The sequence below is a fragment of the Balaenoptera borealis genome, assembly GCF_965194805.1.
Source record: "Balaenoptera borealis genome assembly, chromosome: 8".
Taxonomy (NCBI): Eukaryota; Metazoa; Chordata; class Mammalia; order Artiodactyla; family Balaenopteridae; genus Balaenoptera; species Balaenoptera borealis.
In genome coordinates, this window is record NC_138865.1 from 41,101,629 (window position 1) to 41,114,170 (window position 12,542).

At 40.7% G+C, this 12,542-nt stretch overlaps 1 protein-coding gene and 1 long non-coding RNA gene across 7 annotated transcripts in view; one reads left to right on the forward strand and one right to left on the reverse strand.

The window, feature by feature from the left end:
* Positions 1-12,542, reverse strand: part of LOC309633029 — a 329,590-nt gene that overhangs the window by 244,876 nt on the left and 72,172 nt on the right. The gene's annotated exons all lie outside the window — the stretch shown is intronic.
* RASEF (RAS and EF-hand domain containing) overlaps positions 1-12,542 on the forward strand; it is a 225,096-nt gene that overhangs the window by 50,564 nt on the left and 161,990 nt on the right. For 3 of the 6 annotated variants that reach the window (XM_082401166.1, XM_082401167.1, XM_082401169.1), the window contains exon 1: positions 2,503-9,185. In XM_082401166.1, the coding sequence (XP_082257292.1) occupies positions 8,885-9,185 (301 nt within the window). In that variant the 5' untranslated portion in view covers positions 2,503-8,884. Of the gene's footprint in view, positions 1-2,502; positions 9,186-12,542 lie in introns of those variants that run through there. The other 3 variants (XM_082401171.1, XM_082401170.1, XM_082401172.1) reach the window with 2 other exon arrangements.

The window sequence follows — 12,542 nt, forward strand, 5'->3', positions numbered from 1 at the left end:
TACAAAGTGGAGATCTTGCAAACCCATCGGGGCTTATTGTAATTAAAATGATATTGATAGTACTTCATTAAAAATGAAAAATCCAGGGCACATGCTAGATCAAATGTGATGCTGCTGGGACCATAACCACAATCCAAGATTTTCCTATGCAAACCAAGAAAGTTCTGGAGAAATGGATGCATGATTACCCCAGTATTAGATAGTCAAGCAGAGATAGTCATGTAGGCAGTTAGATAAAAGAGCCTGGAGTTCCTGGGAGGCAACTGTTCTGGAACACATTTGGGAATCTCTGCGTTTGGGAATCATCAATATGTACATCATATTTAGAGCCATATATTGGATGCGGTCACCTATGGGAATAAGTGTAATCAGGGAAGAGGAGAGGCCCAAGGACTACAAGCTGGGCATACTCCATCATGGGGAAGGGGGTGAAGATGAGGAACCAACAACAGAGACTGAAAATTGAGACAATTGCAGAATGTCACTTATCAGATTGCAAAGAGCACTTGAATTTCAGAGAGCCAGAATATTCACTGAGTGCTTGCTCTCTGCTTGGAGCCTTCATACCCTTGCAGGGTTGCTGAAGAAGAGGTTCAACTCAAATGGGGAAGGGGAAGGGGAAGCTGTGACAAAGTGAGAGAGTGGCATGGACATATATACACTACCAAACGTAAAATAGATAGCTAGTGGGAAGCAGCTGCATAGCACAGGGAGATCAGCTTGGTGCTTTGTGACCACCTAGAGGGGTGGGATAGGGAGGGTGGGAGGGAGGGAGATGCAAGAGGGAAGAGATATGGGAACATATGTATATGTATAACTGATTCACTTTGTTATAAAGCAGAAACTAACACACCATTGTAAAGCAATTATACTCCAATAAAGATGTTAAAAAAAAAGAAATATATATACCTATAGGCCTGGGCAAAGAACACAAACCCCTGATGCAGGTCAGTATAAAAGCAGAGGGAGGAATGAAGGGTGTGCCAAACAGGAGAAGGCAAGCTTCTTCTAAAGGAATGTATAAAACACTTTTCACAGTTCTGCGAACCAAGGAAATTATGTCTGTGGACCAGATATGGCCCACGGGCCCTAAGTTTGTTATACCTGCTACATGTTAAAACTTTTCAGAAGATATTCACATGTTTCCATGAAGGGTCAGTGCATCCCAGGGCCACATAAATATTAAGCGGCAGATCCTGGGATGGAAACAAGTCAGTGGACTGCAAAGCTGGTGTTCTTTTCACTACACCAAACTGCTATCCTGGAATTTCGGAAACCAAACCTCGCTGGAAATTGACTGATAAATCTAAGCATCGAGCTGGCTATGTCTGTGTGTCTGTTGAGGTGAAGGTAGAAAGTGGAGAAAATTATATTTTATTTGTTCCAGAATATTCTCACTGGTAGTTTTAAGTATTTCCCTTCCTACTGCATCCAAGTACTAGAAAGTGGAGACACTTTTTTGTATTTTTTACTAGAAGAAGTCCCATGTCTTTGAAGTCTGAAGGAAAGGTATGGAACCCAGGGCCACAGATGTAAGAAGAGGATCACAGAAGCATCCAGGAATTTTAAGGGCCTTACACAGTATTAATGGCTCTTAACATGACTCTGAAAGGTTGAATGACCCCAAAATGCTGCCCATTGTTCTTGGAGCCAATGACGTTTTTCTTTATTTCCTTTCTGGTTTACCTCTGGATTCAGGCTGTCTGTTTATAATAGATGGCATAAGTGTTCCCTCTTGGCTGTGCCTCTTGTTTTTCCTATGGAACCCACAAGGGGTAGTGGTTAGAGTCAGCAGGCTGGTGTATTGGGCCAGGCTTGGCCACGTACTAGCAATGTGGCCTTCAGGCAAGTCACCCAGTCTTTCTGGGCCTTGTTTTTTTTCTTTTTTAAATTCTAAAATACCTTTCCCCATTATTTCCATAGGTGGTTGAGAACCTACAATAGAATGTTTGTGATTTCGTCTATTTGAGAACACGTTATTAACTCTCTGAGTGTAAGGATTCTTATTTTAAAAGCAAGTAGGGGGAAAGAAGTATGCTGGTGTGGAGAGAGGAGATTTGCAAGCAAGGGAAGAAAAAGAGATGGCCAACTTATATAAAAAAAACCCATAGGGAGTTAACTCCAAACTTTCTGTGCTTTAAAAGTTCATGAATTTTTAGTGTTTCGAAGGTAATCATGTGTACCCAGGGAATGAGAACAAAATGTCAGGGCAGAGAAAGGGAGGAGATCGGCTTTCTGCCCAGCTGTGAGTTTTCTCACTGTGACTCTAAAGCAGAGGGAGATCCAGTGTTCTGGAGTTCCTGGTCCTTCTGAAATTACATGACTGAAAATATGACTGCAGATGGTACTTTCAGTGCTGGGGAAAAAGGGTTCTAGATAGGTTTGAACTTTTAAATGAGATCATTTTTTCTCTTTTTTAAAATTGAAGTGTAGTTGATTTACAATGTTATGTTAATTTCTGCCGTACAGCAGACTGATTCAGTTTTATATATATATATATATATATATATGTTCTTTTCCATTATGGTTTATCACAGGATATTGAATATAGTTCTCTGTGCTATACAGTACGACCTTGTTGTTTATCCACTCTATATATTGATATAATAGCTTGCATCTGCTAATCCCAAACTCCCAGTCCATCCCTCCCCCATCTCCCTCCCCCTTGGCAACCACAAGTCTGTTCTTTATGTCTGTGAGTCTGTTTCTGTTTTGTAGGTAAGTTCATTTGTGTCATATTTTAGATTCCACATAAGAGAATCTTATAGGTAAATGGATAAGGCAAGGAGGCCCAAGGAGGCTGTCACTCAAATCAATTTGCACAGTACTGTTGTTCACAGGACTTTCCACATCCCGTCTCTTCTTTCCTCATAACAGCAACACTATGCAAACAGGGCAGATATTATTGTCCTTGTTTTACAGCTAAGCCAGCTCAGGCCATATTGACTGAGAGCTGGTAAATGGCAGAATGTAGACAAGAATGTGGGTCTGCTGTCTTACTCTGCTCTTTACCTACCAAGCCATCCAGGGTCCATATTTGTTGACGCCTAGAGAGGTTAAGTGACTTTTGAAAGGTCACACAGCAATAAATAACAGACCCAGGACTTTATTCCAGGCATTCAGACTCTATATCCCATGCACTTTCCACTATTCCACTCAGCTTCCCTAAGGGGCAGTAGAAAGGTTACCTGACAACAGCTGGGCACTCAGCAGGTGCCAGGGCAACACCCCAGCCTCACTGAGATGGCATTCAACGGCACTGGGTGATACACCTGGGCCTACCACACCTGCCTGGAAACGTGCCACACAACCTTCACTACGTGGTTAGGTGCTGCTTTTGAAGTTTTATCTTTTTATGTCCCTTCTTAAGGACCCTCCTACTGAGGACTAGAAGAGAATATCAAAAGAAGAGAAATCAAACAGTCTCATACAGTGGGTCTGGTATGAGAACACAGTGGCATGGGGTAGAATTCAAGAGTTTTTGACAAACAGCTGAATTACTAGGTTGGAGGAGAAAGGCCTCTGTCACGCCAGGAGAACTATAGAAGGCAGCTCAGGGTCCCCATGACAGAGAAACAAAGCAGAGGGGGCCCTGGTAACTTGCAATGGGTATAGACCCTCTCTGAGGTTTTGACAGCATAGAGATGGGGACAATTTTGTAGTGCCTTGGAAATTTTAAAGTAATTAGTGTGTTCCCTCGAATGAGCAGGGAACAATAAATTTCTTACACACAATAACATATTCAAATAAACAGGAAATGTCTTTTTTTTTTTAACTTTGTGTTTATTTATTTATTTATTTATTTATTTATGGCTGTGTTGGGTCTTCGTTTCTGTGCGAGGGCTTTCTCTAGTTGCGGCAAGCGGGGACCACTCTTCATCGCGGTGCGCGGGCCTCTCATTATCGCGGCCTCTCTTGCTGCGGAGCACAGGCTCCAGACGCGCAGGCTCAATAGTTGTGGCTCACGGGCCCAGTTGCTCCGCGGCATGTGGGATCTTCCCAGACCAGGGCTCGAACCCGTGTGCCCTGCATTGGCAGGCAGATTCTCAACCACTGCACCACCAGGGAAGCCCAGGAAATATCTTTAATGAGGTAGAGATCATTTAATAAATGCTTTGCCATGGGGAGAGCAGTAGGTCTGAAGTAGAGAGAGAGAGGGGTGGGGGATAGTAAGGGAATGTCTAGGGTATGTCAGGGGAAGTGGTGATGTTATTGATAATATCTCACTGTAGGGGAGAGAACTGATTGAATTCATAGCAGGTGAGTTAGAACTGATCAAACTTGCTTTTAATTTCCACTGTATTTTATATTGGAAAACAAGTTTTCTGGAGCTGTTTTTTGTGGGAAGATTAAGCAGCACAGAGTATTCTATTAGGCCAGAGGAGAAAACATTGGTCTGTCCAATTCTCCAATGGTCTGTTGTATTTTGTTCTGAATGCAGCATCACTAAGTGCCATGGAAGGGGTGCATGTGTCTAGCAAGGTTTAGTCTTGTCAGCAGTGCTGCAGTTTTCTTATTCGTCTCTTTGTTACAGCTAACACTATCAATACTGCCCAAGGGATTGGAAAGATTGATGGGAAATAAATAAGCAGGGTTTCTGAGTTCGGCTTTAGTTACAGTTTCTTTTGTATGTGTGTACATACATATTCAGAGAATCAAGTGGCCTTCACTGATAATTTTTAGTTTGCTAGAACATGAAAGTGGAATTCCCAGGAATGAACCATAATGACACTTCTAAAGAGAGAATATTTGGGGGAAAAAACCCCTATAAAACATTTTCAATTTAGTTCTACACGTGAAGAAAGACAATGAACCTATAGCATGAACAGTGGCCTGGGAGGGAGAAGATGTGGGTTCGAATCCTAACTCACCTTTACTGAAGTATAGGCTTGTTTTCAACCTGGACTTCCTTAGAACAAGAGGTGTAAAGAAGAGAGCTGGTGTGTAAGGCCCCTTCCAGCTCTGATTTTTGAACCTGTGATTCATTCTGATGAATGGAGAGCAAAATGTTAATTATTCTGGAACTGTTCATCCTTTCTGTAGAATTTTAGAGCTGAAAGAAGCCTTTTGGGCCAATCTCAGATGAGTTACATTATTTGATTGAGGCTGTGCATTTGGTTTTTCCTGGTGCTGAGTCCAGAGCCAGGAAATTGATTCCTAGCCTAGTGTTCTGTCTAGTCCATCTGATTTCCCATCATTTTGCAATTATTGAGCACCTACCACATGTGAGACCCTGCGTCTAGGCACTGGGGATATTAGAAAATCCAGTCCTGTTCTCAAGGAGGTCATGGTCTAACTGGGGAGAAAATACACCTGCCTGGGGAGGGAGCCATAAACACAGCACCGGTGGCCTCTCTCTTGTCTTGATTTTAGTGATACTCTCCTGGCTTTCTTCTACATCCCTGGCAGCCTTCCTGAAACCATGTTAAAAAATTTTTTTTCTAGAGAAAAGAAAGTCTGCATTGCTCCCTTCACACCATCTACCCTTTAGGTCTAAATTCCAGCTGTCCCAGAGACTGACGACATCTGTAGGCAGTTCTTCTGTGGCATGGCAGAGTGACAAGCCCTGTGTTTCTTTTCAGCATCTCCAAAGGATGTTCCTAAAATGCAGTTTGGCTGAGTTACTGCACATGATAAGCCAGAAATTAACCCTGGCTCTTCTCCTAACTTGCTTTTGGAAAAGTGATGGAACCAGTCAGTGCCTTGGTTTTCCAGTTGCAAACTGGAAATAATACTTGCCAATGGATCCTTTTCTAAATGTGAGAGTTCATCAAGGTCGAGAACTATTATACAAAGCCCTCTCCGCAGGCAATTACATCCATTCTTGTGGCATCAGTCCCCCTCTGCATAGCAATGAGTCCACCATCCCACTGGGTGCCCCATCCGGAATACTGGGAGCTAGCACACTCTTCTTCCTGCCTCCACCTGCATATCCATCTAGTCACCGAGTCCTAACGCCCGACACCTACATTTCTCTCAAATCCACTTTCCCTAGTTACGCCTCTGTTTTCTCTCCATGGGCTTCCCTCCCAGCGCCCTCCTCCAAATCCCTGGCTCTCCTTCAGCACATTCTCCACACCAGCAGTGTCCCGAGGGCCGGGTGGAAGGAAAGATCTGCCCACGTGCAGTCAGTAAGGGGATGCACTGACTGTAAAGAATCAGTCTGTTTTTTTATTATCACCATGCACTGGAAATGCTAAATAATTTTGGCAATAAAGTACTAATCCTTGAAAAAAATCTTTTGATGGTTTTACTTCTATACAATTGCTGTAGCTGCTGCTGAATTTTAATAATGAATATACAAGCTTTAAATTAGTCATTTTAATACTAAAATTAAAATGGAAATTGGGGGTGTTGGGATGAATTGGGAGATTGGGATTGACATATATACACTAATATGTATAAAATATATAACTAATAAGGACCTGCTGTATAGCACAGGGAACTCCACTTCATTTCACTGTACAGTAGAAACTAACACAACATTGTAAAACAACTATACCCCAATAAAAACAAAACCACATAAATACCAAGAAGTGCAAAGCCATAGTTACATTTCTTCTTTTTTTTTCAGCTTCATTGAGGCATAATTGACTAATAAAATTTTAATATATTTTAAAAAAAAGAAAATTTTAAATTACAAATGTGGCTTATATTACATGCTTATTGTATTATTTTATTGTGTTAAACTATTTTATCATATGCAATTTATTATATAGTATAGTGTGTTGGTCTAGAGACTTCAATTTTGAGCAGATAGATGGGGGTGGGGAAGAGATAAATATAGATATATTGGTTCTAAAAGATGAAAACTTCAAAACCCCAAATTTTGAAGTCTTATATATATGCAAAAATTAATATTGTCTGTGTAAAACTGGAAAAAAAAAAAAGGAAATTAACTCAGAGAGCTCCCAGTTATACAGTGGGCTCCTGAACATAGCAGGTACTTCAAACCAACCTGCATTGGTTTGAAAGTTAAGTTCATGATGGTTCAGGATCAGAGGTTGTGGATTAGTTCTAGTTCGTGTCTCCAGTCCTTATGTAACTACACATTCAAGCACTTAACCAGTAGATCTAAAGTAAACAATAGCACAGCCATTATAAAGATAAGGAAACAGAACTTGAGTTACTTCAATTTTATTATTCTATGCGACCTCATGGAGACTTCATATGTTTAACACTTAAAACAGCAAAACTTTGGTACATGTACTATTTTGTTCATACATGAAGTTATTTGCTACATTTAAATAATGTCTTTAAAATGGAAAGAACTTTTTCAAAGCGATTGCCCTAAAGCTAAACAAGTCCAGAAAATAATAATTGTTATAGAAAATAATTTTGCCCTACAGAGGAGGGGGGTGGTTAAAAATGATTTACCTCACCTCCATGAGGTAGCCACAGTGATCTTTTTTTAAAATTCAAGTCTGATCCTTGCTTAATACCACTGGGTTCAACCCTCATTGTGCCCTGCAAGGCCACACACAATGTGACCCCTGCCTGTCTTGGCTGCCTCATCTGGGTCTCTCCTCCTCACTGTCTAAATGCTAGTCACACCAGCCTTTATTCATTTCCTCTGTGCCAAGCTCCTCTGGCCTCAGAGCCTCTCCCACCTGCCACCCTCTCCCTTTACCATGTGAATTCCCACCCTCCTTCACATCTGAGTGTAAATGTCTCTTCCTGGGGAACCCTTCTCTAACTCTCCAGTGTCACCCTGTGATATTGTGATTTATGAGAAATACATATTTGGTCATTCAAATGGAAAAAAATATATTTTTTATATGTTTTTGGTTTTCATCCATGGTTCCTGGCTCCCAAAACCCTTGGAATTTCCTGAGCGATAAGAGCAATGGGAGCATCTTCTGTTATAATATTTGGTCTCTTGTCTTCAGTTCCTGAAAATGCTTCAGAGCCATAAAGGTGGAACAGGTGTCTTGTTATTCATAACTTTTACATCACAAATGGTTTATGTTAATGTGTGACTTGTGGAGAGCATCTATGGATAGGGCTGGTTGCCAGGGGAACCAACCATGGAACTTGGGACTTCCACCTACCCTCCAGAAAGGAAAGAAGGGCTGGAGTCTGAATCAATCACCAATAGCCAATGATTTAATCAATCATGCCCATGTGCACTTTGCTGTACACCTGAAACTAACACAACATTGTAAACCAACTATACTCCGATAAAACTTAAAAAAAAAAAATCATCCCATGTAATGAAGCCTTCATAAAAATCTAAAAGGTTTTCTCAGAGAGCTTGCAGGTTGGGGAACCAGAACTCTCCCAAGTGCCACCTGCTGGGCCTCAAACCGCCTGAGGACAGAGCTCCTTTGTTCAGGACTTCACCCTATGTATCACTTCATCTGGCTGTTGATTCGTATCCATTGATATTCTTTGTAATAAACTGGTAATCTAGTGAGTAAACTGGTTTTCTGAGTTTTGTGAGCCACTCTAGAAAATTAATTGAACCTAAGGAGGGGGTCATGGGAACCTCTGATTTATAACCAGCCCATCAGAGGCACAGGTAACCCCCTGGGCTTGCAGTTATCATTTGAAGTGGGGGGCGCAGTCTTGTGGGGCTGAGCCCTTAACCTGTGGGATCTGACGCTGTCTCCAGAGTTGAATTGTAGGACACCCAGCTGGTGTTGGAGAATTGCTTGGTGGTTTGGGAACCCCTTCCAAACACATTGCAATTGGGTACAGAACCCTGACACCCCTAATATAGTGGCCCAGTGTCTTGTACTTTAGCGTTTATCAGGGTTGCTAATTTAGTTTCACAAGTGACTACCTGATTGAGGTCGGCCTCCCCAGCGAGCCTCTGAGTGGCCCCAAGGCTGGCACCATATCTGTGTGGTTCCACCTTCGCCGTTGCCTGAGTTCCTGGCACATGTTGGTGCTCGGGAACCTTTGTGGCATACCAGAGAACACCCTGGAACAGCCCTTTCCTGAAGGTGTTGTTGAAGAGGAAGGCTTTAAGTTCCCCGGTTTTATTTATTATTATTTTTTAACTCCCCCAGGGAAGCAGGTCCGGATCGCAGACTGCTGTGTCCTAGAGGATGACGGGCTGGTGGCTCTGGCTTGCCGCCAGCCCCGCTCTCTCACTCTGCACCGCTGCCGCCACGCCAGCTGGGGCTGTGATGGACCAGGGCCTGAAACGACTTTTCCAGCACTGCAGGGCTGTTCTTCAGGTATCAGCACTGGCCCCCTTGTAGAATAATTTTTGCCCTGCAGGTAATTGTATGGATTGGATTCTAATGGCTTTCTACCCACTTTCCCCCCTTCACTCCCCATAAAACAGTATCTCTTTTGCATGGAATTATATAAAAAATTTAATATAGTGAATGAGCCACTACATTCACTTGCCTTAAAAAATGAACATGGTATAAAAAGATATCCTTTGAGAAGTTTCACTCTCACCCACGTTGTATTAGTTTGCTTAGGGCTGTTTTAACAAAGGACTGTAATCCGAGTGGCTTAATCCACAGAAATTTATTGTTTCACAGTTCTGGAAGCTAAAAGTCTGAGATCAAGGTGTCAGCCGGGTTGGTTCCTTATGAGGCTGTGAGGGAGAATCTGTTGCAAGCCTCTCTTCTAAGTTCTAGTCGTTTGCTAACCATCTTTGGTGTTCCTTGGCTTGTAAAGCATCACCCCAATCTCTTTCTTCTTCTTCACATGGCATTCTCCCTGTGTGCATATCTATGTCCAGATTTCCCCCTTTTTATAAGGAAACCAATGATATTGGGTTAGGTGCCCACCCTACTCCATTTTGACCTCATCTAAACCTAACTAATTACATCTGTAATGAACCTATCCCCAAATAAGGTCACATTCTGAGGCACTGGGGATAGCACTTCAAAATATGAAATTCCAGGAATCATACTTCAACTCATAACATATATTCTACATGATATTTTAATTTCTGATTGGACATCTGTGCAGGTGAAAAACCACTTTATAATTTTCTGAGCATAGAATGTAACACTGTTTTATGTATACACTCAAAGTAATTTTTGCACAGTTTTAATATGCACTAAATTTCTCAGAAATGCAACTACAGATTTATTGAAGAATGAGTGTGCTTATTTTATTTGGAAATTTACCAAGAGTTGTTCATGTCTTCAGAAAATCATGTCCTTAAAAGCAACACTGTGCATAGTATTTGGGTCACCAAGACAGCACACCTAAAGCACTTTTCATTTAGAGAAAAATATCAGGCTCCTGCAGCTGTGAAAACAGTGTGGAATGTGCTTTTTTGTTACATAGTTTTTCTTCTTTCTGAGGTGGAAAGAATGGATTGCAAAATGTTCTAAGCCAGATTTATAGATATTTCCTCCCAGAATATTATGGGAAACACACACACGGGTGCATACACACACACACACACACGTATATTGTTGGGGAGGAAGAAATTTTCCTCTTTCTAGATTCTTCTAGAAAGAATTCTTCTAGAATTCTTCCTCTTCTAGAATTAAATTGACATGAGGCAGATTGACAGGAGAAAATCACACAAAATTATAATAACATGTATACATGAGAGAGACCCAGAAAAACTGAGTAACTCACCAAAATGACTGAAACCCTCAACTTAAATACCATCTTCAGCTAAAGATAAAATAGGCCATTGCGGGTAGTGGTTTGGGACTTCAAAGGAGAGGAAGACAAGTTCCATGAAGATGGAAAAGCAAACGTTTATAAACAAATGTTTGCTGGGCCATGCAGAGACAATGAGACACAGACTGAACTCTGATCTCCAAGAGTTTCTCCCACCACACCTAGCCCATGTTCATTGCAGATATCTCTGGTGATGGCTCTATACCTGTCATAGACAAGGCCCTCTTTCTAAATTCTTCAGGCAGTTAGGGGGGAAGGTCAAAGTTTCTTCCTGCGTTTTTTGGGCCTTGATTGTTTTCAACTTGAAATAATCCACAACAAAGAGAAATATTGGGGTGGTAAATTTTGCTTCCCTACAATATAAACACCCATACATACATACATATACATATACATATATATATGGTACATATGAGATATATGTATAAAGTTACATATTTGCGTCATCTGGGAAGTACTGAGCATAATGACATTGTAAAATACCTTGAAGATTCTACTATTACCTTTTAAAATTCCTCTTAAGATCATTAAATTTTTGTTAGTCTCCCTTCCTTTATTTTCATCCAGGTGCTGAGGACTCTGTCTTTTCTGCACAATTCTGTCCCCAAGTTTTCAAAAGCCCAACACATTTTAGTTGTGTCTTCAGTTAAGGGTTTTTAATAGTGGAGAAGATACCTGGGAGTTTGAACACGATGACACTTTAAAACAGTGGGGTCTTCAGTGCCTTGTTTATTAGCATGTGCACATATTAGTTTGAAAATTTGTCTGACAGAAGCTGTCAACAAAGAGTTTTGAATATTCAATGAGAGTTTCCAACCTTCATCTGAGTTCAGAGATGAAAAATTTAGAAGGACAGAGGGTGTCCACTCTCTGTTGACATTCATGGATCAGTGCATGTGCAAATATTAGATTCTTTCTGGCTATAATAACAGGCAAACAACAGCAAATCTACTCTCCAGAATAGCAAAATTATGAAATACTCACTCAAAGGGGAATGTGTGTCTTCGTGTGTGTGTGTGTTTAGAATTAATTTGATCCAGGAAACAGCACATAGTAGGAGCTCAGTAAGAATTTAATCAAGAATTACAAACATTTTTTCAGAGCTAGAAAGACCTTTAGAGATTATCTAGGTTATTCCACCTGCCTGTCATCCCCCACCTTTTCAAAATGATGATCCTGAGGCCCAAAGAGAATAACTGAGTTGCTAGTGATTGTTCATATACTTGGTCTATTTTGCGGGATCTTATAAAAAACAGTTGTCTTGCATTTTTATACTGATGTCTTTGAGGACTCAACTTGTGAGCCATCATATGGCTCCCCAAGGAGTGTCACCTTCAAGAATACTTCGCTCTTCACTTTTTTAGCACTTTATTTGTCCACTTCAAATTTCATGGATTGTTAAACTTTAAGGCAAAACATTCTTTACAGCTACGTTATAAATTGTCCTCTTTATGAGGACCTATGAAATAAATTTCTCAAAAAACTCAGACTGAGGGATATTTGTCATTCTTCTGCATAACTTGTTAGTGTTTGCTTTATGGAATAAAGCACAATTATGCTTTCTTCTTCAACTTTGCTGCTAGGAAATCCAGGCTCAGATTTATGAAATTAAACATCTTAATAAGACATAGCATGTTATGACATATTTTGTAAACTAACCTAAAACTTTGTCCTTATTTTATTTTTTCTGCCTTTTTTTCCTGTTTATTCTTATTGTCTCCTTTCCTTATTTTTATCTTCTTGAACTGTGGGTAGTTTGAAGTTATATGCGATCCTTTTCAATGTTATGCTTAACAAGCTTCTTCCGTCTATTATTTATTGCACATCAAAGTATTTGAGGCATTGTCAATAGACTCACTTTAGAATTTGTGGTGAGACAGGCTTAAAAGATAGAGAATCCAAATAAGCTGTCTTTTTAGTATTGAAAAAAATTG